We start from the raw sequence: 25592 nt of genomic DNA on the forward strand, positions 1-25592 counted from the left end.
GAGAAGGGCCTGCGGTGGCTGCGAGAGCCAGGTTTGAGGGTCTGGCTTGTGCAGAAACTTCCAGAGATGGCACGGCACACCGGGTTGATGTAGGGCTGAGGAGAAGGGGAGAAGGAGAGCACCAGAGGAGTGGGGGCTGGAGGGCAGGGAGGGGGGAGAGTGAGGGGCGGTGGGGTGGATGGTGAGGGCTGGGAATGTGTTGGAAAGTGAGATTCCAGCCAGGAAAGGACGGTCTGATAACATGAGTGTGGAAACGAGGGGGAGAGGGGCTCGGGCAGGTGGCTCCCTGTCGCCAGCTCAGAGCCCGGCTCTTCCCTGCATGACAGGTGGAGGCTGGGGCCCTCGGTCCTTCCCCACGCTCATGGCCTGCGCTGCCAGGCACTGGAAAGCCAATGCCTCGTGGGAGGAGATCTCTATCCAGACGCGCCGGGGAGTGTGCGCCCGCGCAGGGGAGCGGGGTGTGGGGCACAGGTAATCGCTATCCTTCCAGGAAATGAAAATGAAAGAGGGGACCCGCTTCCACTCCCCCTAGCGGGGTTGGGGGAGGGCAGGGGCAGCCCCTCGGGAGCAGAGCCCAGCACTCAGTTCTGCAGGAGGCTCGCATCCTCCGTGGTGGACAGCCTGTGGGCAGTCTGGCCTTGGCTCCCAGGGAGATGAAAGGGGGGGTCCTGCGGGATCTGGGGAGCTGAGGGACCCCTGGTCCTGGACTGGGGACCAAGGCGGACCAACTTCACGTTGGTCTGTGTGTCTTCGCTGGTGGATAGGAGGGGCCTGTCCATCAGGATCAGGTGCTTCCCGGGGGGCTGGGTCACTTTGTCCGCCTGCCATGTGGCTGGCAGAGCCCCAGCCCTGGCCCTGGGCACCACCAGCAGAGCTGGCATGGTGCTCCCCTGACCCGGACCTCAGAGCTCAGCGACCGACTGGCACCCATACCCAGGCTCGGGCTGCCCCGGGGTGAGCGCACCTGCTCAGCTCCCCGGGTCTTGAGGGGAAACAGGCTGTAAGCACTAAAGCAAACCAGCATCCCGGAGAAAGGGAGGGAGGAAGCCTCGGCACCCTTCTGCTGACCCGCCCGAGGGGGGTGCTGCGGTAGAGGGTTAGCACCGGGAGCCGGTGAGGACGAGCGGATAAAAGGAGCTGAGCGGGGGTGCGACGGCGTCCACAGCAAGCAAAAGGCTGGTGGCCCAGGACCAGATGCTCAGTCACTGGTTAATAAAAGCCGTCAGATCAAAGCTTCTGAGAGATCATTTCCACCATGAACTTAACAAAAACCTAAAAGTTTAACAGCATCATCTGCTAAAAAGGTTCAGGCACTCTGCTGGCTGCAGAGTAGCCCCACCCTAGGGAGGCGGGGGCAGGATCCAGCAATTACAAGTGCATCTACCCTCCACCTAGCACTCCCGTCACCGCGGAATTACACACTGCTGTGTGTGTGTGTGTGTGTGTGTGTGTGTGTGCTGTGTGTGTTTGTGGGTGTGTTTGTGTGGTGTGTGTGTGTGTGTGTGTGGTGTGTGTGTGTGGTGTGTGTGTAGTATGTGTGTTTGTGGGTGTGTGTGTGTGTGTGTGTGTTGTGTGTGTTGTGTGTGGTGTGTGTGTGTGTGTGTGTGTGTGTGTGTGTGTGTGTGTTGTATCTGGAAGGATGTGTAACAAACAAACAATTGAGATTCAAGATAGAAAATAAGAGGAAGGGTTTTCATTGCAAACTTTTTAATATCGTTTTCATGTGTAACCATCTGATTACATACCTGTTCAGAGTAGTAAAAGGAGAAAGAAGTTCAGGGTCTGTTCCATGTCAGCAAGCCGAAGCCGCGGTGATGATGGAAAAGCAGGCGCTGCATGAGGCAGCCTGAAAAACGGGCGTTCCGCTCCGGAAGGACAGAGTGGATGCTGCATGAGATCTGAAGCCTGTCCCTGGCTGGCGTGGCTCCATGGATAGAGTGTCAGCCTGGGGACTGAGGGGCCCAGGTTCAATTCTGGTCAAGGGCACATTCCTGGGCTGTAGGCTAGATCCCCAGTAGGCAGCCAATCAATGATCATCATTGATGTTTCTATTTCTCTCTCCCTCTACCTTCCTCTCTATATAATTTAATAAAAATATATTTTAAAAAATAAAAAATAAAGCCTATGAAATAATGAACCCAGGTGAGCAGGAATAAGTGGAATCCCTTCCTCACAAAAGACATATGCGAAGATGTTTCATGCCTCAATAAAATAACAACATTTATTTCATTTAAATAACAAATAACTCAAACATATACAGAACTTATAATTTATAACAACGAACGTCCTTAATACCCGTAATGCCTCTAAAAGGGGGGAGACAGGAAACATGAGGTGGACAGAAAGGAATGAGAAGAACAGGGGCCGCGGATCTGGACACAGGCACCCAGAGTGGGCCCACAGGGGGCTGGGGTACCAGGCAGGGCCAGGAGAAGCGTCCATCTCTGTGACCGCTGGTCTGAGGACGAGGCTCGGGCTCCCTCAGGGGAGGAGAGGCTCGGGGACCCTCGCAGGCCTCCTGGGTGCGCCTGCGGCTCTGCCCCGCGGTGAGACACGCACAGACACCGCACCGCGGCTGCTCCGAACGGGCAAACGGTCCGCGAGTCTGCAGCTCTCCAACGAGGCCGCAGAAACCAACAGCGACGGGTGAGGACAGAGGGCAGAGGAGGGCTTCCTCCCGCCGGCGAGGGGCTCGTTCTCAGCGCGGGAGGACGGCAGAGCCTGGCACGGACGCTCCTCTTACAGCCAGTGGTTGTTCCAGAGAAAGCGCAGCAGCGCCTGGCGTCCCGCGTGGAAAACCAGGACAAAGGGAGCCAGCGCCTCTCTGCCTTCCCGCTGGAGATTCTGCTAAAGAGAGAGAGGGTTGCTTTTAAGGCAGAAGAATAATCCAAAGTGGGGAATTGAGCATTAAAATTCATTCAATCAATGCCCAGAGCACGCTGGGTGAGGTGTAGGAGCTGCAGGAGGCTACCTAGGGGGTGAGTGATGCCCACGCCCTCCGCACCACCCGGAGCTCCCCTGCACCTGTTCTCCCACCTTAGCCCCCAGCAAACGGGGACCCTCTTTTCAGGCTGATAACCGCCTCCTCTGGCTTCCCAGAGCACTTTCTTCGTCCTCTCAGGGAAGCAAGGAAGCTTGCTTTGGGGTTGGAAGAACTGATGGGACTCAGATGGGTATAAACGCTTAACACACCTCCTCCTCTTCCTTGCTTTATTTTTCTCCAAAATATTTATGACTGTCTGATAAGCTATATACTTTATTTATTTATTACTTGTCTCCCTTGAGAATATAAGCCCCCTGATCTCAGGGAGTGTGTCTGTCTTGGTCACGGCCCTGTCTGCAGTCCGGGAACAGCCCGGCACACCAGGTATCAGCACCCATTAGCTGGCTGAATGAATGATAAATCATTAGCAGCAGGTTAAGGACTTTAGACTTTGTCCTGTCAGTAACAGGGAACCACTAAAGGATTTTTCTCTTTTATAATTTATATCTGTTAGGAAGATGAATGAATGTCCTTCCAGCCAGGCAGACAAGAAAATGAGCACTGAGCCAGGTGCTAGGATAGTGACCAGATCTCTCTGAACCTCAGCTGCTTCTCTGGAAACACCTGAACCACGAACTGATAGGGTTCCTGTGAGAATTAAATGAAAGGAAAAGCTGTTTTCCCTCTGCCCTCTGAGAGTGTTTGCAAAGAGTACCTGGAAGAAATCCTATATACTAAAACCCTAGTATGCAAATTGACCAAAGGGCCAAACAACTGGTTGCTATGACGCACACTGACCGCCCACAGAGGTGCACCCCCACAGAGGAGCACCGCTCAGCCAGAAGCCGGCTCACAGCTGGCGAGTGCAGCAGCACTGGCAGGAGCCTTTCCCAGCTCCACAGCAGCACTAGGAACCCCTGGGGGATGTCCGACTGCCAGCTTAGGCCCATGGGGAGCAAGCAGTCGTACATCCCCTGAGGGGTCCCAGACTGCAAGAGGGCACAGGCCTGGCTGAGGGACACTCCCATAACCCCACCCCCACCCCAGTGCATGAATGTCGTGCCTGGGCCTCTAGTTCTTTAATAAATGTTAGCTTCCTTCCCCGCTTTCTTACAAACTAAGAAGTTCCCTATGCATTACTGTATTAGTAAGGGTCCCCGAGAAAACAGGTGGCACCTCAAATTAGGATAATTGAGGGCGGTTTAAATAAGGAGACGGTCTACACAGTGGGAAGGGGCCACGGGGGGCAGTACAGTACCGAGGGCTGGCAATCAGAGTTGGTGCCATTCCTAGGCCTATAGGGACATGGAGGGGGCAGTTTCTAGAACCGAGAAGGGAAGAGTCCTTCCTGTAGAGAAACATTTAAAAAGACTATTATAAAACATACTTTATATCTAGGAAAACAGCCAAAACCGGTTTGGCTCAATGGATAGAGCGTCGGCTTGGGGACTGAAAGGTCCCAGGTTCGATTCCGGTCAAGGGCATGTACCTTGGTTGCGGGCATATCCCCAGTAGGGGGTGTGCAAGAGGCAGCTGATTGATGACTCTCTCTCATCGATGTTTCTAACTCTCTATCTCTCTCCCTTCCTCTCTGTACAAAATCAATAAAATATATTTAAAAAATATATATATATATATATATATATATATATATATATATATATATATAGGAAAACAACATGCCCTGGATAAAAAATAAAAAATAAAATAAAAATTTAAAAAAAAACAGTTCCTTGAATCAAAACCCTATATAAATCAATAGCAAAACATGTTATTTTGAGGACCAGGCTTTTTGAAAACACAGAATGCTTGCTTCGGCGAAAAGAACAAGAGAGCAGATGTGTGGCAGTTCAAGGGCAGTCAGTTCAGCAGACAAAGCATGGCCTGCTGAGCTCCTTGCTCGGCAGTCCGAAAGCAGAATGAAAGTTTCTTTAAATATATCAAAAGCAGGAAGGGGCCCGGCGAGTCCGTGTGACCACTTGATCAAACAGAGTACAAAAGGTGAACGGATAATGACTATCCATAAAGGAAATGAGCCGTGCCAGGTTTGAAATTCTGTTGAAGTTGCTGGATCTAAGCCTGGAGGCAGCAGAGAAAGGGCTCCAGCATTTTAGAACCAAACTTAGAAGACATTTCTAAAATTATTTTAACAGTATGATGTGGTCTATTTAAAAGTGTTCTAAAATGCAATTTTGTGGTACAGGACAAGAGATCTTTAAAAGTCTAGAGGTCAAAGCCCGCTTTGTAAAATCCTGCAGAAGAGCTAGGGCAGCAGCAGAATAGGATATAGATAGATGGAGGAGAACTGAGAGACCAGAGATAAACCCCCATTTATAGGCCATTGGTTTCAACACGAGTGCCAGGGAGAGAATTGAAATATGGTAGCAATCATACTTGGGTAAAAACTGCTGTTTGAATTTTAACCTTGCTATCTGACTTCGACCTTCGATTACTTGCTTAAACAATAGGGTAGTTATAGGAGATTGACTCCCACTGACTCAGTAGCTTCAGGGGTAGAAACTATAGATAACCTTTAGTTCTGCTTTTGTATTATGGGCAAGATAGGGCCACATTCCAATGTCTAGCAGGATGTGACTGGGAACCGACCCTGCGGGCTGTCCCCAGTCTTTAGAATGTAGTCTTTAGGATTTAGAATTTAGAACAAAGGAAAATTCCTGTGGTTTGAACCTTTAAAAGGGACTGCCTACCCCTGAAACGGTGCAGTCATTTGGAGTCCACCTGCGAGTGGTGCTCTTGTGGCTGTCCTGGCCGGTCAATAAATCCTTGCCTGCTTTTTTAAATTAATTAATCAGCCTCCAGTGGTCTTATTTTTGAACCCAGGGTTCGACCCCACAACAAGAATGGTGTCAACAACCGGTGCTGGGCCGACTGGATGCCCGTATGCCAAAGATTAAAGACAGACTTTTAACTCACTTCACATACAAAAGTTAACCCCTAATAGATTCGAGACCTAAATTTAAGAGCTAAAACTAAAAATTTCTTAGAAGAAAATATGAGAAAACGTTTAGGAGTCAAACTGTGACCTCCTGGTTCAAAAGACAATTCTCAACCACTGAGCCACACCAGAAAACATGACTTTAGATTAGGCAATGATTTCTCAGACAAGATGCCAAAAGCACTAGAAAGGAAAGAAAACTGAACTTCCTCAAATTAAAAAAAAAAATTGTGCTTTTCAAAGAACACCACCCAGGAAATGAAAAGACAGCCTACAGACCAGGAGAAAACATTTGCAAATAGTATTTCTTATAAGGAATTGACATCGAGAATGCATACTAGTAAAGAACTAGTAAAGATACCCATTACCCAGCAGGGCAGTGCAAACAACAGCAGAATGAGATAACTCCTCCTGCCCCCGGGCTGGCTTGAACAAAAGACAGTGCATAACTCATGTTGAGGAAGATGAGGAGAGACTGGAGCCTATGCGCTGCTCCTGGGATGTAAAGTAGGTCAGCCACGACGGAAAACAGCCTGGATGCTTGGATGCTCCTCCAAGCGTTAAACATAGAATTCTCATCCAGCACAGCAATTCCATGTCTAGGAATGTACCCAAAGAACTGGTAACATATTCTACACAAAAACACGTGCACACGTGTTCATAGCATCATTCTTCATGATAACCCAAAAGTGGAATCAACCCAAACATCCATCCCGGGTGACTAAATAAGCACAATGTGATCTACACTGAGCGGCCAGATTATTTTGCTCTCTGAACGCATAATAACCTGGCAACTCAGTGTGTGTGTGTGTGTATGTGTGTGTGTGTGTGTGTGTGTGTGTGTGTGTTAGAGGCCCGGTGCATGAATTCATGCATGGGTGGGGTCTCGAGTGCCTGGCCAGGGGGATGGCACATAGGTGGTTGGCCGAACTGCCTGCTGGTTGAACTCCTGATCGAGGGGACAATTTTCACGTTAGCCTTTTATTATACAGGATATACACTGAGTGGCCATACTATTATGCGTTCAGAGATCATAATAATCTGGCCACTCAGTGTATACAGACAATGGAATATTATTCAGCAATAAAAAAAGTACTGACATGTGCTGCACATAAAACAGGAAGAAAAGCTGGGGCCCTTCAGTGCTGACTTATGCGGCTGCAGAGGCAACCTAAGACTTCTGAGTACATTACAAAAGGTGAAGAAAAGGAGGCAACATGGAAAAGGAGGCTCACTGTGTCCCACCCTGGTCTCTCTACTCAGAGAAAAACATTAGCAGGACCAGGAGTGTTCAAACTTAGCTGATCAGGAAGCAGGAAAGGTGAACTAAGGAATTCCTGGAGGGAAAGTGAAAACGTTCCTACAGAAGAACCTGGCCTAAGAAAGGAGAAGACAAACAGCACGGTATGCTGTAAGAGAAGAAATATTCACCTCCACGTCCTGGAAGGGCAAAGGCAAAAAGCACGTTAATTTTTGGTTTAGATAACATTAATTGGCCATTTTCTGTGGGCAGGCTCTATTCTAGGTGACTTACACAGGTTCTCTCACTTAATTCCACAACAGCCGTATGTTTGAGGCAGGTGCTGGCGTGACCTCCAGCTACAGAGAAGACACAGTGACAGTGGGGAGCCGGACTCTGGATCCAGTACTGGGACCCTAGAGCCAGCACTTTAACCCCTTAGACCACAGGAAGACTCGGTGAGCAGGGGTCCATGTGAGTGTCTCTTCTGTGTACGTTAAGCTTCTGGTGTGGCACTGGGACACGCGGTCCAGTGTGGCCACAGAGTGAGGCTGTGGGGTGAGGTCCTCTCTGAAAGGGTCCTACACAGAAAATGGATGGAGGTCGGGAGGGAGTCCCCCTCTCTCTGCGCCTCAGGCTCTTGGGTCCAGATGTAAAAAAGAGGTGACTCCTGGGGGGAAAGGGGGGTGAATAGTGGAGACAGTATTGGGGTGGTGCATGTGTTTTGGAACCAGCAGACGTGGTTCGAGTCCTAATTCTGAGATTTACCAGCTGTGGAACCCAGGAGAAGTTACTTGACTCTGGTCATCAATTTCCTCATTTGAAATGTGAGAACAGTAATACTCCCAGCTTCGTTGGTGTTTGCAAGAATTAAATAAAACAATACAGCCCTGGCCTGTGTGCTCAGCTGTTTGGGCCTTGTCTCATGCACCCAAAGGTCGTGGGTTCAATTTCCACCCAGGACACATGCCTGGATTACGGGCTGGATCCCCAGCCAGGGCTCGGTGGGAGGCAACCAATGTTTCTCTCCACCACCACCCCCGCTTCCTCTCTCTCAAAATCTATAAAAACGTATTTAATAAATCAGTGAAACTGTTAGCATGGTCCCTGGCAAACAGCAAGCCCTCAATAAGCACTAGTTATTGTTACATGGCTTCAATTTATCCTCCAAATAGGGTTGAGCTGGGAGCACGGTCATTATTGAGGCCGTGAGCCAGGGAGAAAGCAGCACTTTATGATCCAAATTCTTTTTAAAAAAATATATTTTATTAATTTTTTACAGAGAGGAAGAGAGAGGGATAGAGAGTTAGAAACATTGATGAGAGAGAATCATCGATCGGCTGCCTCTTGCACGAACCCTACTGGGGATGTGCCCACAACCTAGGTACATGCCCTTGACCGGAATCGAACCCAGGACCTTTCAGTCCACAGACCGATGCTCTACCACTGAGCCAAACCGGTTTCGGCATGATCCAAATTCTTATCTCGAGCTTCATCATCTCCTCTAACTCCAGACTGGCTCTTACAACCCCTGCACAGCTTTACAACGCCTCAATCTGCATGTCAGACTCGCGTGTCCCAAATCGAACTCTGTATTTCCCCCAAAACCTGTTCTTCCGTTTCCTCATCTCAGTAAACGGCGTTTCCACCGATCCACCGGAGGCTCAGCCAAAACCACTGATGTACCGGTTCCTTCCCTCTCCCTCCGCACACCCAGTGCATCGGCCAATCCTGCGGGCTCTGCTTCTAAATGCCTCCGGAGTCTGACTGATCGGTGCTTACCACCTCCATGCTGCGCTGGCCCCAGGCTGTGGGGTCTCCTCTGCCTCTCTGGCCCAGGATACAGGGCACTCTGCACGGAGGCCAAGTCCCAGACCTCACTCACTCCAGCCGTTCTGGCCTCCTTACTGGTCCTTGAGCCTGTTCCTGTCACAGGGCTGTGCGCTCGCTGTTCCCTCTGCCTGGAACACTCCCCCGACAGAGTCCCATGCCTCCATCCTCACTCCCAGGCTCTGCTCAAACATCACACCCCAGAGGTACCACCTTCCCCGATCGTCCACCCAGTCAGTCTCCACTGTCTTCCCATGCTGCTTCCAGGCGGCATCCTGCCTCACGGTCCGCTGCCTGTGTGTCTGCCCCTAAACTGAGACCTGTGAGAGTGGGCTCATCTGCTCCAGCTACCAGCGCCTGCAGCTGAGCCTGGCACATAGTAGGTGTCCAATAAATATTTGCCTTAATGAAGTCGGTCTATCAAATGGCTTATTTGGCTGTCTCTGTTTATTTCATCTTTGTTTCCTTCTTGCTTTTAGGAGTGTCATTGTTGGACCTCCCATTCATGTTTTGTCTCAGAATGTTCTATTGGAGGGAAAAGCTGTCCACTGTCCACATGTGGACACGGCGGTCCCTGAGCCAGCGCAGTGGCAGCGGCAGTGATGAGAATCCTCACGGGAGAGGGGAAGCGAAGGGCAGGAAGTTGAGCCCGAGGGGCAGCCACCCTTCCCATCCCAGAGCCCACGTGACCATTCTCTCTCTGCTGCCAACTCCAGGTGGTTCGAGGAAAACTAGTTGGCTGTGAATTTCATTACCCCTAAGATTTCAAATGGCAATCATTATTCTTTCCTGTTCGCCCCCAATACCTTTTATAAGCAAGAGAAACTAAGAGATCAGTGAGCGTGGGATTTACTGTAGATCATACCTCGGGGTTGGTTCAGGAGGATTAGAACAGTCTAAGGCAGAGGTTGTCCTCCCTGACTGAGCATTCAATTCACATGGGGAGCTTTTAAAATGCCTGTGCCCAGGCCACACCTCATGCCAATTAAACCAGAATCTCTCAAGGTGGGGCCTAGGCCTCTGTAATTCTATAATTCACACACACACACACACACACACACACACACACACACACACTAGGGCCCAGTGCACATATTCTTGCGCCTTGAAAGGAACTGTGGCTGTGAGGCTGCGGTAGGCACGGGGCGGGTCTCAGCTCATCCTCTGCATCCCCGCCCGGCCCCTCCTGCCACGACCCCCCGGTCTGTCAGCAGCCCCCCTCCTGCTGCCGCCGCTCCCACATGCTAACAACGCCAGTCCCACTCACACTCGCTGATGGCACAGAGCGATTGGGACTGGTGTCAGCAGCAGATGCGAGTGAGGCTGGTGCCATCAATGGATGCGAGTAGCAGCGGCTGCGGCCCTGATCACCCCTCAGGAGCAGGGGGAGGTGGAGAAACCTTCAGGGGTGATCAGGGCCCGCAGCCGCAGTTCACACCCATGGATGGCACAGAGTAATCAGGACCGGCACCAGGCACCCGCAGCTGTGTGAGCAGCAACTCTGATGCCAACTGTGGGTCCAAGCAGGTCCTGTACTGGCAGTGAGTGTGAGCAGGGCCAATGCCGGCAGTAGGTGTGAGTGCCAGGTGGAACCGTGGCATGTGGGAGCAAAGAATTTTCAGTAACCACTAGAGGCTCGCCCGATAACCACAGCCGGCACCCTGCCTTGGTCTGGCATCCCTGCTCACCTGCTCCACCATCCCACCACGGTCAATGCCTGCCATGTTCTGCACACGCCCCCTGGTGGTCAGCACATGTCATAGCAACTGGTGGTTCAGTTGTTCAGTTGTTCCAGTTATTCCACTGTTCGGTCTATTTGCATATTAGCCTTTTATTGCATAGGATTTTAAAATATTTTTATTGATTTCAGAGAGGAAGGGAGAAGGAGAGATAGAAACATCAATGATGAGAGAGAATATCTGATTGGCTGCCTCCTGGGGATCAAGCCCACAACCCAGGCATGTGCCCGGACTGGGAGTCAAACTGTGACCTCCTGGTTCATAAGTCAATTCTCAACCACTGAGCCACACCAGTCAGGCCAGCATCTGTAATTCTTAAGATTCCACTAGGTGATTCCAAAAGGCATCCTAGTTTAAGGGTGTGCAACCAAGTTTCTCACACGCTAATACGCACACAAATCCCCTGTGCAAAAAAGTAGATGGTGTCCTAGCCAGTGTGCTCAGTAGTTAGCATGTTAGCCTGCACACCAAAGGGTTGTGGGTTCTATTCCTGATCAGGGGCACATACATTGGTTCAGGTTCACTCCTCACCCCATTTGGGGTACTTGTGGGATGCAACAAGTCAATGTATCTCTCTCACATCAATGTTTCTCTCTCTATCTGTGGCCCCCACCCCCGTTCTACTCTCTCTGAAAAACAATGGAAAAAGATATCCTCAGGTGAAGATTAACGACGACACAAAGGAAGATGGTGATTCTAGCATGTGGGCTGGATTTTGCACATATGACCTGCTGCCGAGTGATGCTGAGGCTCCCAGTCCATGGACCACAGTTTGAGCAGCAAGTGTGAGGTCGAATACTGACCTTGAGTCAGACTCACAATTTTCAGATTGAATGCTTGGTAATCTAGACATTACTAATCCATGTGTTCTGCTAATTCCTGGGCAACCCAGACACTTAGCAGCCATTGTTCCGCCTGCTCTTTCTCCTTCCTGCCAACCCTTCCTGGACAAACAGAGGCCTCACCTCTTGAGCCACCCAATGATCAACGCTGTCTCCAATGTTCTTCAGCTGCACCGCCAGCTGGTGGATCGTTTCCTCCTGGTGACGGTTCTGGCCAAGGCTATTTTCCTTGGGCTGAGAAGGTGAATTGTGATCTGCATTAAGAGAAGAGAGTTCAAAAGAGATATTCCATTAACTGTCTGTGAAATTACTCACCACTGGTTACTAAAAAGCGTCTTAGACAATGAGAGGGATGAAAACCCATCATTATAATGATTATCAAAAAACATGCCCTAGCCAGTGTGCTCAATGGTTAGAGTGTTGGCCTACGCACCAAAGGGTCACGGGTTCAATTCTGGTTTGATCCCGGCCCCAGTCAGGACCCATGCAGAAGGCAACTGATCAATATGCCTCTCTCACATCGATATCTCTCTCTCTTTCTCTCTATTCTCCCTTCCTCCTACCCTCCCTCCCCTCATTTTCTCTAAAAATCAATGGAAAAAAATATCCCTGGCTGAGGATTAAAAATAATAATTCTTCTTATTATTATTAAAAAAAATCCTTGAATTGAAATAGATCAGTTCTGTTCAATAGAAATATAATTCAAACTATGTATTAATTTTTAATTTTCTAGTAGTAAAATCAGATACAATCAATTAGTAATATATTTTATTTAAGCAAATATATTCAAAATATTACCCTTACAACATATAATCAACATATATGAGTGTGGTAGGCAGAATTTAAACCCAGGTATGAACTAAAGTAGTATGAACAGGGGTGGGATGATGAGAACAGCTCCTATAAACTCCTATATATATTTAGGAAGCATAATCATCTGGAATTTGGTAATAAATTAGGTGAGAAAAGTGAGGGAGACTCCCACTCTTCTGGCTCCGCAGACTGGAAGGGTGATGGCACATCAGCCTATCAGAGAAAGGGGGTCAGGGGAGCACATGCATGGAAGGCAGAGGAGGTGCTTAGGGAGGAAAAAAGCTTTATATGAATGTTTTGTTTTCTCATATAGTGGCCATCCTTTTATAGTCCTGATTGTGTTCGCCAGCTGGTGTGGCTCAGTCAACCTATGAACCAGGAGGTCCCAGTTTGATTCCCAGTCAGGGCATGTGCCTGGGTCTCAGGCTTGACCCCTGTTAGGGGGCCCCCATGCAGGAGGCAGCTGATCAATGATTCACTCTCATCATTGATGTTTCTATCTCTCTCTCTCTCCCTCTCGGAAATCCATTAATATATATATATATATATATATATATATATATTTTTTTTTTTTTTTCCCCAAAAAAAACAAAGAGAGATTTAGGGACTTCTGGCTCAAGTCTGAGACAAGCAGTGGCCTCTCCATTCCTTCTAATCCCTCCAAAACCCCACCAAAAGTAAAAAATAATGAAACCACACAATGAAGAGAAAGGACAGCCAAGTCAACAGCAGGTGAGAGGTCTGTACGTGTCTGTGAAAGGCAGAGGGAGATGAGACAAAATACGGTCAAATGAGCCAGGCCGAGGAAGCACCAAGAACCTACCCCGGTGGGTCTGGAGCCTGGAAGCGGGTCTACCCACCAAGACGGAGAGGCTGGGAGAGGGAGACACGCCATCCACTGGAGGTCTGATGGGGATCAACTGCACCACGTGGTGCCCTGGACACCCAGCCCACATGTCAGGCAATCAATCAATCAATCAATCAATCAAACCCAGACCACTCTTCTCTAGTGGAAGAGAACAAATCTTATGGAGGAAGCTGAAGCTTCTTTATGAACGCTGCTACCTCAGATTACATGTCTCTTTGTTGGGGTATTTGTGGAACCTGGGGCCAGAAAGCTAGCCCCCTAACTCATCTCCCCAAAGCTCTTCCTCCCCACCTCAAAGCCCTCCTGTGCATGTCCCCGCTCCCCTGGGACCTGGAGGAGCGGCACAGGCACAGCGGTAAAACTCTGAAGCCAGATCACTTGGGTTCAAATGTAAAATCCACGACATATAAAACTAGATGACCTGGCGTAAGTTATTTAATCTCTCTAAGCCTTGGTTTCAACTGTAAAAATGTGAATATTAATGTGTTATTTCATCAATCCTATGGGTTTTTTTAATGCTTCCAAAATCAGAATGTGATTTATATCATATTTTAACTGCCTTTTTTAGTAGTAAACAAAATAATGGTACATCTTACAATTGCTGAAAAATTAAACTTAATGAAAGACCACGGTAACTGCCTCATAGAGGGGTTGTTGGGATGGTTGAGTTGATGTGTTTGGCCTGCACAGGACAGTGCCTGGAGCCTGGATAAACAGGAAGTAAATGTTAGCTACTGTCCCACCCGGGAAGACCGTGCTGCTCACACAGCAGCAGACAAAAACCTCACCCAGTCCATATTTCTTTAAAATAACAAAATATCGCCGAAACCGGTTTGGCTCAATGGATAGAGCATCGGCTTGGGGACTGAAAGGTTCCAGGTTCGATTCCGGTCAAGGGCATGTACCTTGGTTGCGGGCATATCCCCAGTAGGGGGTGTGCAAGAGGCAGCTGATCGATGACTCTCTCATCGATGTTTCTAACTATCTCTCTCCCTTCCTCTCTGTACAAAGTCAATAAAATATATTAAAAATAAATAAATAAAATAAAAAGTACAGGTTTTAATAAATAAATAAATAAATAAATAAAATAAAATAACAAAATATCACCAGGCAATTGATAAGAATCCCAGGAAAAGAGATGCCAGATAAACAAAACAGTAATCCTGAAGATGACACACAAAATTCAGGAGCAGAAGAGAATGTGTGCAAATTCTAATGTATATGTTTAGAGAGATTTTTAAGAACATATCACATCCATAAAACAAAAAAGGATGAACTGGGGAAAAAAGAATAATCCCAGAGCATATTCTTTCAGATTTACCAAATATAATTGCCAAATTAAAAATACAAATGATGTCTTGCAAAAATGAACTCAGAAAAATGTGAGAGAAAAGACAGGTGATGTAGAGTACCAATATTGAAAGACCAGCATCTGATTCATAGGCGTCCCAGAAAGAGAGGAAACAGGAAGTTATCAGAACAGCCTAGGACAGCCTCCCAGACCTGAAGGACACCAAACTTCAAATTAAAAAGTCCCATTAAAAAAAAAAAAAAAAAAAAATCCCCAACAATGTTTTAGGACAACAAACAGGGAAATAAAAACTTCACCTTTAGAACTTACTGAAATATCAAAACTCCAAGCATAAGGAGATGCTAAATATCTCCAAAGAAGAGCACAGATTAGTTGGGCGTTGACTTCCCATCAACAGTGGATACTAGAAAGACAGTAATACTAAAAGAATGAATAGCCTCTAAAATTATTTTCAAACTAGAATTCTATGCCCAGCTGCACTCTCAATAGCATGAGAGATGTGAATAAAGACATTTGCAGATATGCACAGACTCTGAACGCTTTTCTCCCACACACAGTTTCTTAGGAAGTCTTTTGAGGAAGCATTCCGGTAAAACATAGTAAACAGAGGATGACTAAGCCAAGAAAAAAAGACGGGAGATTTAGCAAAAGGTGGATCCAGCCCACGTGAAGGGAAGTCCCAAGGTGGTAACGGTGCAATAGGCCTAGAGAGCAGCTGGACGGGAGCGCAGAGCAGCTGTGGCTGGAAGCCCCAGGGACGGAGATTTGATAGAAGAGACGGTGTGGTTGAAAATTTGGGGAAACTACAAAGGCAAAGAGACAGTCCAGGAATCAATAAAAGGTCACACAGGAAGTTTATGGTCCATGTGTGAAGCAAATTAAAATGTGGCTTACGTTTAAACTGAAGAAATTGTTTTTACGTGTTTTTTTTCTAAAACGATACTGTGTTAAATCTCGCGGCATTTGACCTATACGACTGGGCATAATCTAAGCAATCGCAGCGTAGGTCCCCTGTTTACGGGGAGATGATTATTCTCAGGGAAAAACATTCCGAGACACACAGTCTGTATTGCTGGTAGCCACCACCCCTGGTCCGGGGCGTTAGGGAGTGTGCAGGACCTTTTACTTTTGGAACATGATGCCACAGGTGGACAGAACTGAGCACAAGCGTCCTAGAAGTCCCCGCCTCGCACACGCGGGACCCTCCGCTTCCAGACTGGAAACGCTGCCTCCCTTTTTTGGAGACAAACCACCTCCCAGCCCTCCAGGCGGCAGGAGGGCCTCTGCTTGTGGCTGAGGAAAGAGGCTTCTGTTAGCAGGGCTTCGGGGCATTAACTGGTGCTTCCAATTCAATCACTCTGAATATTAAATCTTTCAAATACAAAATCAACCGTAGTGGCACATCTCTAAGGAGATGCCCTCTCATAATCAAATATTATTAATTCAAGACCCAAGTCTCTTAGCTGGGACAAACGGATTAAAGGAGATTGCTGGCGTAGCGGGGATTGAATTCGGTGCTGGAAGGGTAAAGGGAGGTGTGCAGGGCAGTGAAGTGTGGGTTTGAGCTGCCAGGCCAGGTGTGGCAGCACAGTGGAGACTCCTCCTCCGAGGAAGGCATGAGAGAGAAAGGCTGTAGCAGGAAGAGGTGTGTGGCAGGAACTTCCCAAGTTGAGAGCCTTGAGCAGGCTTGTAGGTTGAGCGAAATTAGAGCAGGAATAAAGAGTAGAAGACAGTGTAGGTCAAAGTCTCAGAGGTTTAGGAGGAACAAGAATGAGAACAGCCCTCGCTGGGAGGCCCAGTTGGCTGGAGTATCTCATACACCAAAAGGTTTCAGATTCGATTCCCGGTCAGGCACGTACCTGGGTTGTGGGTTTGTTCTCTCTCGCTCTTGTCTCTCTGGTCCCTTTGGTTTTGCTTCTGCCCGTGTTCCCTCCACAGCTCATGGCCCACGGCCCTGTGGACCCCACACGCAACAAACTGATGAACTGCAGTGGGAAACGCAAACCAGGCCAGCCTGGTGCTGGCTGGACTCCGCCCTAACGTGGAGCGGGGACTCTGGACGCTGGCTCTGATCTTAGCCCCGCCGAAGGCAAAGGAGCCTCCTCCTCGGTGGGACCCAGGGAAATGGGGCCTTGGACACTCAGGGGCAATGCCACAGAAACAGAGCTTTCTCCAACACCTCCTCTCCCGGCGGGGCGAGGAGGAGGCCCTCCGGAAATTCTCATCCCAGCGGCACATCCCGAAGCCACTTCCACTGATCACTGACAACACTTCCACCCTGTCAGGGCATGGACGGGAGGCAATGTATGGATGTTTCTCTCTCACATCTCTATCTATCTATCTATTAATCTATCTTTTATCGATCTATCTATCTCTGTCTGTACCACTCTCTCTCTCCCTTCTTCTCCCTCTAAAAATCAATAAAAACGTTCCTCTGCTGAGGAAATGAAAGAATGAAAACACGTGGAAGAATGAGCTGTGACAGGATAGGAGACAAGGCGTGATGCTCACATAGGAAGTCTGGAGCGAAGGGGAAGGAGAGGCACATGTTGCCCATGATGACAGCAACTCCATACATGGAGCAGAAAACGAGGCCTCTGCTGAGACAGAGGGGGATGCCGAAGAGGCTGAAATTAGTCACTAACAGGAGTGGAAGAAAGAAAACGATGCGAGTTGTATAATAGGAGCTAAAGACAACCATCACCCCTCAAAAAAGGAGGGGAAGCAATGTATTTGACCTTGATGAGCACCATCTCTTCAGCTGGCAAGGGGACTAAACTTAGGACCTGAAGAAAAAGAAAATGTACCGTATCCTCCCACAAGGGGAAGTCGAGCCTTGCTCCGTGTCCTCCTAACTGCCTGTTCTTGGGCAAGTTACTTCACTTCTTTGTGCCTCCGTTTCCTCATTTGTTAAAGGGGAATTTAATATTCTTATAACTATTCAACAGTGGTATTCAGAAAGCGCCTGGATTTACAAAAAGCCTTACATTATATGTCTCAGCTACTACTACTGGACTTGGTGTTAGGAATATTTACATAGATACAGCAATGTAAGCCAGGGTTATTGGTTTTTAACTTTAGAATCAACTGATGGGCAAAGTATGGGAGAGCTGGTTGTGACTGGAGGGCAGAATGAAAATATTAACAACTGTGGCCACAGAAAATTAAAAGGTAAACAAGACCAACAGCAGGCTGTGGTAGGCTGAGTGAGAAGAAAGCAGGGACGCTAGGATCTCCACTGTATAAAACGCTGGGTCCTGTGATATTGCTGAAAATATATGAAATAAAAAAATAGAAGTTTAAATTATTTAATCTAAGACAAAAAACAGAAATATTAAAAAGAATAATTTAACTATCAAACATGAAATAGAGGGTATAAGCTGAACTTCACTGTCATGCCAAGGAAACGATGGGTGGCATCAATAAGTGAAGAGACAGCCTTAGCTGGTAGGACTGTCGGCCTGCGGACTGAAGAGTCCTAGGTTGATTCCGGCCAAGAGCACATGCCTGAGTTGTGGGCTCAATCCCCAGTAAGGGGTATGCAAGAAGCAGCCAATCAATGATTCTCTCTCATCATTGATGTTTCTATCTGTCTCTCCCTCTCCCTTCCTCTCTAAAATCAATAAAATATATTTTTTTAAATAAATGAAGAGACAGAGGAATAAAACAGTTGTTCCCAACACTGCTGCACATGACTATCAGCTTAGAGACCTAAAAATAAAAATAAATTTAAGAAGACAATCTTGTTGTCTGGAAATCAAACAACATGGAGCTATTTTTTAAAAGCTCCCCAGGTGCTTCTAACACACAGCCAGGCTGAGAACCACTGCCCCAGAAAGCTGGAAAGCAGCCAATTAAAGAGCTGCCCTCCTAGGAATGGGACAGTGGGATGGGGTGGGGTGAAAGGGAGAGGCCAAATACTGACCTTGCATTCACACAATCATGCAATCATGCATTCATTCATTCAACAAATATTTACAGAAGCCCTTGTATGTGCCAGGCGCTTTAGGCCTTTTCATCATAAGCTCTCCAGTTCATGTTTCCAGGAACATGTAAGTTGTTTTGATTACATTTTTTAATGCAACACAAACGCAGCATCATTACCTGAATCCACGCTTTTAAATACACTGAGCAACTAGCAAGAACCACTGCAACCTGAGAGGAAAGGGCAGCCACTTATGCGAGTTGATACAGTTGATACAGTTGGGAGAAAAACAAACTTGTACACTGGGGGAGGGGGCCAGGACAGCCGGGTTGCAAGCTGACTGGGAGAAGACAATGGGAAGAGTGGCTAAGTCATAGCACCCCCTCTCCCCCCACCAGATGCCACCGAGCCAGGCTGCCTGCTGAGTTTGAAAGTTAACTCTGAGGGCGGTGGTCCCCGAGCTCCCGGACCCTACAACAGAGTAAAGAGTAGGAAGGAGAGGACAGGAAGGAACGAGGTCTCCATGCATTAACCCACCCCAGCCGAGGGTAAGCCCCTAAATAGGCGGCTTAACTAGTAGGTGAGATATATGGCCTGTGACCAATATTGCAACCTGATTTACTGCCTGTCATTGCAGGGTCTATCCTTGTTTTCAAGAGGACCTTGAAACAGACACATACTCTCTCACCTCAAGCCATTTTGAAATGACACATTAACGATTACTTAACACCCCAGCAAGGATTATTTGACAGTTACCTGAGAAAAGGTGAGGCACCAGTGAGGGCTGAGAACTCACCCAGGAGAGAAGGTGCCGGAGAGAAGAAGAGAGAAGCAAGTGGGGAGACCCTCCACACAAACGTCACCTAATTCAAAAGGAGTTTAGGGCCAGCCCTGCTCGTGCCCAGCAAACCAATAAGGATTTGCAACCAGTTAAGTGATGAACTAACAGTCGCCTGGGAAATGCAAGCCTGGTGCATTATTTGCATTAGGAAGATGGACTACAGGAGAGGGGAGGCGGGGGAAGGGCAGAGCAGGGAGGAGCTGGAGCTGGGGTGCAACAAGGGACTGAAGGTGCCCCACGCAATTGGTGTGTTTTGCTTTCTGGAACTCAACATAATAACTATTTGTAGTTTGTGCACGTCTGACCAAGCCAAGGATGAAACCCGGGAGGACGTGTATCTATTTCAGAACTCTGGAGCCCCACTCAGTGCCCTGTATGTCTGTGATTGTAAACAAGCAGCTGCAGAGAAGAGAGTAGCAGTTGGGTGAGAGTTGGCTACTCTGTAAGTTCACCTAAGGACAGCCCCACCTTTTAGTTTGTTTTGAAAACAGCTCTCCTTTCACTTAAAGTTGTGAAATGGCAACAATAATGCACATTCCCGTGTTTTAAAGTCTTGGCACAGAGCCTGGAACACGCAAATTGGTACAATCTCTCTAGGGGGCAAGGTATGTTTTTACCCAATTTTACAGATGCAAATACAGGCAGGGTCTTTGTTGTAAACAACCCAAATATACATCAATAGGCAACTCTTTAAATAAGTGATGGTGTATCCACACAGTGAAACATGGCTGCCTGGGTTGGCTGGAGCGTTGTCCCAGACACTAAAAGGTGTCGGGTTCGATCCCGGGTCGGAGCACATATTTAGGCTTTGGATTCCCGTCCAGGTTAGGGTTCCTAAGGGAGGCAACCATCCATGTTTCTCTTTCCCCCTGCCTCTCCCTAAAAATCAACTAAAATGCTTTTAAAAAGTAAGAATGAGGAAGCTCTCTAAAAATTAATGTCGAAAGATCTCCAAATCATACTGTTAAGTGAGAAAGCAAGCAAGAACAAGGTACTAATAGTCTACTAAAAAGTGCGAGTATAAAAATCTATATTCACAGTTGTTAAAATTGAATTAAAAAAACACAAAACAAAATCCTCCAGAAGGATATCCAAGGATGTAAGGACAATGGTTGCCTATGATAGGGAGTGATGATGGTGGGAACTGAGCAAATGGGAGACAAAAATGCCGGAGAGAGTTTTCACTAATGCTTTTTCATAATCTTTAGTTTTCCAACCATGAGAATGGATTTTTTTTTTAATATATTTTATTGATTTTGTACAGAGAGGAAGGGAGAGAGATAGAGAGTTAGAAACATCGATGAGAGAGAATCATCGATCAGCTGCCTCTTGCACACCCCCTACTGGGGATATGCCCGCAACCAAGGTACATGCCCTTGACCGAAATCGAACCTGGGACCTTTCAGTCCCCAAGCCGACGCTCTATCCATTGAGCCAAACCGGTCTCGGCGAGAATGGATTTTTAAGCAAACACTTAGACAGCTCTTTGGCAGCCACTGTTGCAAGCCATTTAGAAGTAGTAACTCATTCATTATAATTGCTGTCTCTTAGATGCCTTTTTGAGTCTTCCAAAATAATGTGATCTCTCGGCACTTTGAATATCTATTTTCTTTGACTTCTATGAGCTACATCACATTCTAGATTTTGTTATAATCGCTGCATGTTTTTAATATGTAAAACATAAATGATAATGCATATTAGATGTATATGTAAGTATACTTACCTCCTGGATAAAACATTGTCTATAGCGATAATGACAGGTTACAAGGTTCTTCCTGAGCCGAAACCTCAATGGAGGGGTGTCGAACTCAATCAGAGAAGGGGCCAAAATCTAAAATCCAGCCTAAATCGCGGGCCGAATGGTTTACTGAACAGTCATAAACTGACAATGTCATAAACTGACAGCGGAGTGCAGTGATGACAGCGCGGTGCGGGCCACATTGCAAGGCCTGGCGGGCTGGATTTGGCCCGCGGGCCTTGTGTTTGACACATGTGGAGAGCGTCGGCTTGGGGACTGAAAGGTCCCGGGTTCGATTCCGGTCAAGGGCATGTACCTTGGTTGCAGGCATATCCCCAGTAGGGGGTGTGCAGGAGGCAGCAGATCGATGACTCTCTCTCATCGATGTTTCTAACTCTCTCTCTCTCTTCCTCTCTGTACAAAATCAATAAAATATATTTTTTAAAAAAACAAAAAACAAGGTTCTTCCTGAGAACGTGGGTTGGGAGAGGAAAATGTGTGCTCTGAAACCAAGGGGCAGGCTGATGTGTGCTCAGCAGGGATGGCTGAGACAGGCGGTGGACGGGAAGGGAGCGGCACCAGCTCGCCTGGCCTCTGCCCAAGCTGTCCCCTCTGCCGGCAACTCCCCCTCCGTCCGCCCCTCCAGGTGTGGGTCGGGGAAGCCCTCTCTGATCTCCCTGCTGGTCAAACCTCCGGACAGCATTGGACCTCTTGGACCTGGGTCTGTGCCAGGAGCGGCCTGCCTCCTGGTCCAGCCTGCAGCTCCAGGGAGGGAAAGGGCTGTGACGTGGCTCAGGTTGTCGCCCCAGAAGCCAGCACAGTGCCTGGAACAGAGGAGGCCCCAGTGCGCTTCTGAATGGATGAAAAGAGAATGCTTCCTGGAGAGGCAGAAGGTGGTGAGCCTTAGGAGGAGGAGGCGGCACAGGGAGCCTCTCCAGAGGAAAGCCGCTGAGTGGCGGACTCCGCTGATTCTACATCACACCCTTCCACACTAGTTGTGCACGTGCATACGTGCACCTGTAAGTATAGATGCGGCTTTTTAAAATTCTTCCCTTTCACACGAATTATTACATTTTTATCGGTGGGTGAGGTCTCTTTTTGCTTTCTCTCATTTTCATTTTCCCAAGAGTTTCTTACTTCCCTTAAATCAAGATGGTTTCTCTGGACTTCCCTGGACTTTTCTAAGAAACCGTGGCTCTAAGTTCCTCATACAAACATTCTGCCTTCTTTCCCCAAGACTCGCTCAGTCGTGTCGACTTCCCCAAAGCGTCAGGCACAGTCTGATTTCATGGCTTGTGACTTCCATTGTCAGTCCCTGCGGCAAAGCCACTGAGGCGGATACTCAGTCTCTCACTCATTTGGGGCAGTCTGGGGGGCTTCGGTTTTAAGGTCGCCGGGAGGGGAGCGCCCCGGCCCTCTGAGGGGCCCCGCACCCCACAGCCTCACGCCCCCAGCCCTGGGCTCCCGGCGGGAAGGCGCGCGCGGCGCCGGGCGCCGGGCCTAGCGGTCACGTGGGCCGGCTGTGGCCAATGGGGAGCGAGCACGGCCGGCGGTGGTCTCGGGCGCTGCCCGGGCGCTCCGGGCTCCTGCGAGACCCGGAAGGGAGCGTGAGACCCTCCCCCCCCCCCCCCCCCCCCAAGGAAGACGGGGGACCCTCCAAGGGACCGGGGACCCCGATTACGGAATGCACCGCCGGGCGCCTCCTGTTCCCCAGCTTTGGCGTTCCCGACGCCTAAATAACCCCGTGCCCCGCTCATGCCCCCCCTTTCAGCCTGCACACCCCCCTTTTTTCGGGGAGATCGGGAAACGCGAGCGAGAAACGCGCGGCGGCCTCCGGGGCAGGAATGGGAGGCTGGGGACCCGCCAGACTAAGATTCACACAGGAAAGATGGGACCCGCGCAGCACAAGGAGTTCTAGGCACGAAAACGCACGCGTGGCTTAGGCTGCAGGTGCAGCTGCATAAGTAAGGTGACCAGGCGTCCCGATTTTCAACAATTTGTCCCGCGTCCCGCGGCGTTTTAAAAAAGTCCCGATTTTTGGAAAGATTCTTAAATCGGGACTTTTTTTAAACGCCGCGGGACAAATTGTTAAAAATCGGGACGTCTGGTCACCTTAACATAAGCCAACGGTCACTTCTTCACCCGGTTTCTCCTTCTGAGTGAACTAATGAGGAGAGCGTTTGGGGTAAACGTGGCAACCGCCCCCGGCCCCTCGAGAGGTTCCATCAGCTTTGCAGGAACCTGAGGATCAGCGGTGTAGTGAGGGTGAGACCCCGGGAAAGGCTTACAATAAATTGTGTTCTAGAATAGGAGTGACTGCACAACTTTGTGAATATACTAAAAACTATTGAGTCGTGCGCTTTAAAAGGCTGCACGTTTTATCGTGGATGAATTACATCTCAATTAAAAACATGTTGACTGGCGACAGAGCCTCGGACTTTGAGAATCGTCACCTGCGCAGATGAAAGTTCAGCATTTAGGTCCATTGAGTTCTTTCTGGGAAATGGACTCCGTATTTGACGTGGATTAGTTTTAATACGTTTCATGTGCCTAGCATAATTTAATCCAAAAGTCTAAAAACCCATACATTTGACACCAACACTTGAATGCTGTTCAAAACATAAGACTTAGTTTGCCACCAGTCTGAGACATTTAGGAATTATACATTTTTCGAAGACAAAATTTCAAGTTTATCTTTCCTTCAATTCTTTCCTGTCCTGGCAAATCAAGAAGGCATCTAATCTGAATTTTTCCTACCTTAACAATGCAGACATCAGCAGGTCAAGTTTAAAGACAAGTTTTTCTAAAAAGATAAACGATCTATTTAAATTGCTTTGGGGTCATCTTAATTAGATGACCCCTAAGCAATTTAATTAATTAAATTGCTTAATTAAGTTGTTGTCACCTCAATGATTCAGGGCTAACAGAAACTTAAAAAATCAATACCATGGAGCAAAGAGCGAAGGCAGTTTAGCACATAGAACTTTGATGAATAGGTTTACCACTGTCTTCTTACAGTTAATGTTTAAGCGATCTATTTAACGCCCCAATTTGTGTCCTCAATACCAAGAAAAATGCATGCTAAGTAGAATATTTCTTTGGGTTTAATATAAATATCTTACCTGGGTTCCGTGACATGGCTGCAAGTGGCTGGCTGCTGGCAAGTCTGGTCACGCATTCCTTCTGAAAACTGTATTTCACACGCGGCGATTTGCAACAATTTGTTACTTTGGGAGAGGGATTCGGTTCTTTAGATTCACAAACAATGGCATTAATTTTTTTCTTCTTCATGTTTCTCCCCTGTTGGAAAATAGATTTTCAGAGGATTTCTCCCACTTCTCAGAATACATTTGGTATGTTATATGAATATTGACGTTCTAACAATACAAGCAGCTGTGTTCCATGTATAAAAGGGCTATGGATTTGGGTGAAAGACGGAACAGGGTGATCTCTGAGGTCTTTTTCAGCCTAGATAAACATCTCTCTGTGCTGCTAGGCCTTTAGAGCTGCAACACCATCCCACATCCTCATCTCCCAGCAGCTTTTCTTCATCTTTCAAAAGCCACGTTCCCTCGCCGGAAGTCTACATCCATAAACATAAAGAGAACCCGAAATGGCGTTATCTGGAGGACGCCCTCATCAACTGATCTACCCTTCCAGGGCCCCTAATTCTCTTGACTTTAGGCTTTGCCGCAGAGTTCAACTTTTATATTTTACCTTCTAAATTAAGGTGACCAGACGTCCCGCTTTTGGCGGGATAGTCCCGATTTTTTACGATTTGTCCCGCGTCCCGCGGCGTTTTAAAGATCTTTCCCAAAATCGGGACTAATCTTTCCCAAAATCGGGACTTTTTTAAAAACGCCGCCAGACGCGGAACAAATTGTTAAAAATCGGGACTGTCTCACCTTATTCTAAATCTACCGTATGCAGTTACTGGAAATAAAAGAAATGGATGCGAGGCCAGACCATAAAGAACAACTGAAGAAGGTAGCAGGGGCGGGTTTTGGGAGCCTCAGATCAGTGCTGGCCAATAAAAATACATGAATCAGTCCTAGCTGGTTTGGCTGGGTGGATAGAACCTTGGCCTGTGGACTGAAGGGTCCCAGGTTTGATTCTGGTCAAGGACATTTGCCAGGTTTACAGGCTCAATCCCAGAGAAGGGGTGTGCAGGAGGCAGCCGATCAATGATTATCTCTCATCATTGATTTTTCTGTCTCTCTCTCCCCTCTCCCTTTTGCTCTGAAATCAATAAAGATATATTTTTTACAAAAGCAAATGTGTAATTTTAACTTTTCTAGTAGTTACATTTTAAAAAGCAAAAGAAAGGCATCATTCATTTTAATAATATAGTGTTTTACCCAAATATATCCCAAAATCAACCCAAAAGTCATTTCAACAGGTAATCAATATAAACATTATTAATGAAATACCTTATATTCTCATTAAAGTAAGTCTGCAAATTCTCATGTGTCCTTTACACTTACACTACATCTCCATTTGGATTG

The 25592-nt window shown here is 47.7% G+C and overlaps 1 protein-coding gene across 1 annotated transcript; it reads right to left on the minus strand.

Annotated features, from left to right (window-relative positions):
* Positions 1 to 2197: 2197 nt before the first annotated feature.
* Positions 2198 to 24381, minus strand: PXT1 (peroxisomal testis enriched protein 1). The gene is made up of 3 exons (XM_084890078.1): positions 24210 to 24381; positions 11714 to 11844; positions 2198 to 2844 (listed from the first exon to the last, which is right to left on the minus strand). The coding sequence occupies exons 1-3, from the start codon at positions 24376 to 24378 to the stop codon at positions 2740 to 2742; spliced, it is 405 nt and encodes a 134-aa protein (XP_084746204.1). The 5' UTR covers positions 24379 to 24381; the 3' UTR covers positions 2198 to 2739.
* Between the last annotated feature and the right edge of the window lie 1211 nt (positions 24382 to 25592).

This window comes from Pipistrellus hanaki (genome assembly GCF_964339955.1).
Source record: "Pipistrellus hanaki genome assembly, chromosome: 7".
NCBI lineage: Eukaryota > Metazoa > Chordata > Mammalia > Chiroptera > Vespertilionidae > Pipistrellus > Pipistrellus hanaki.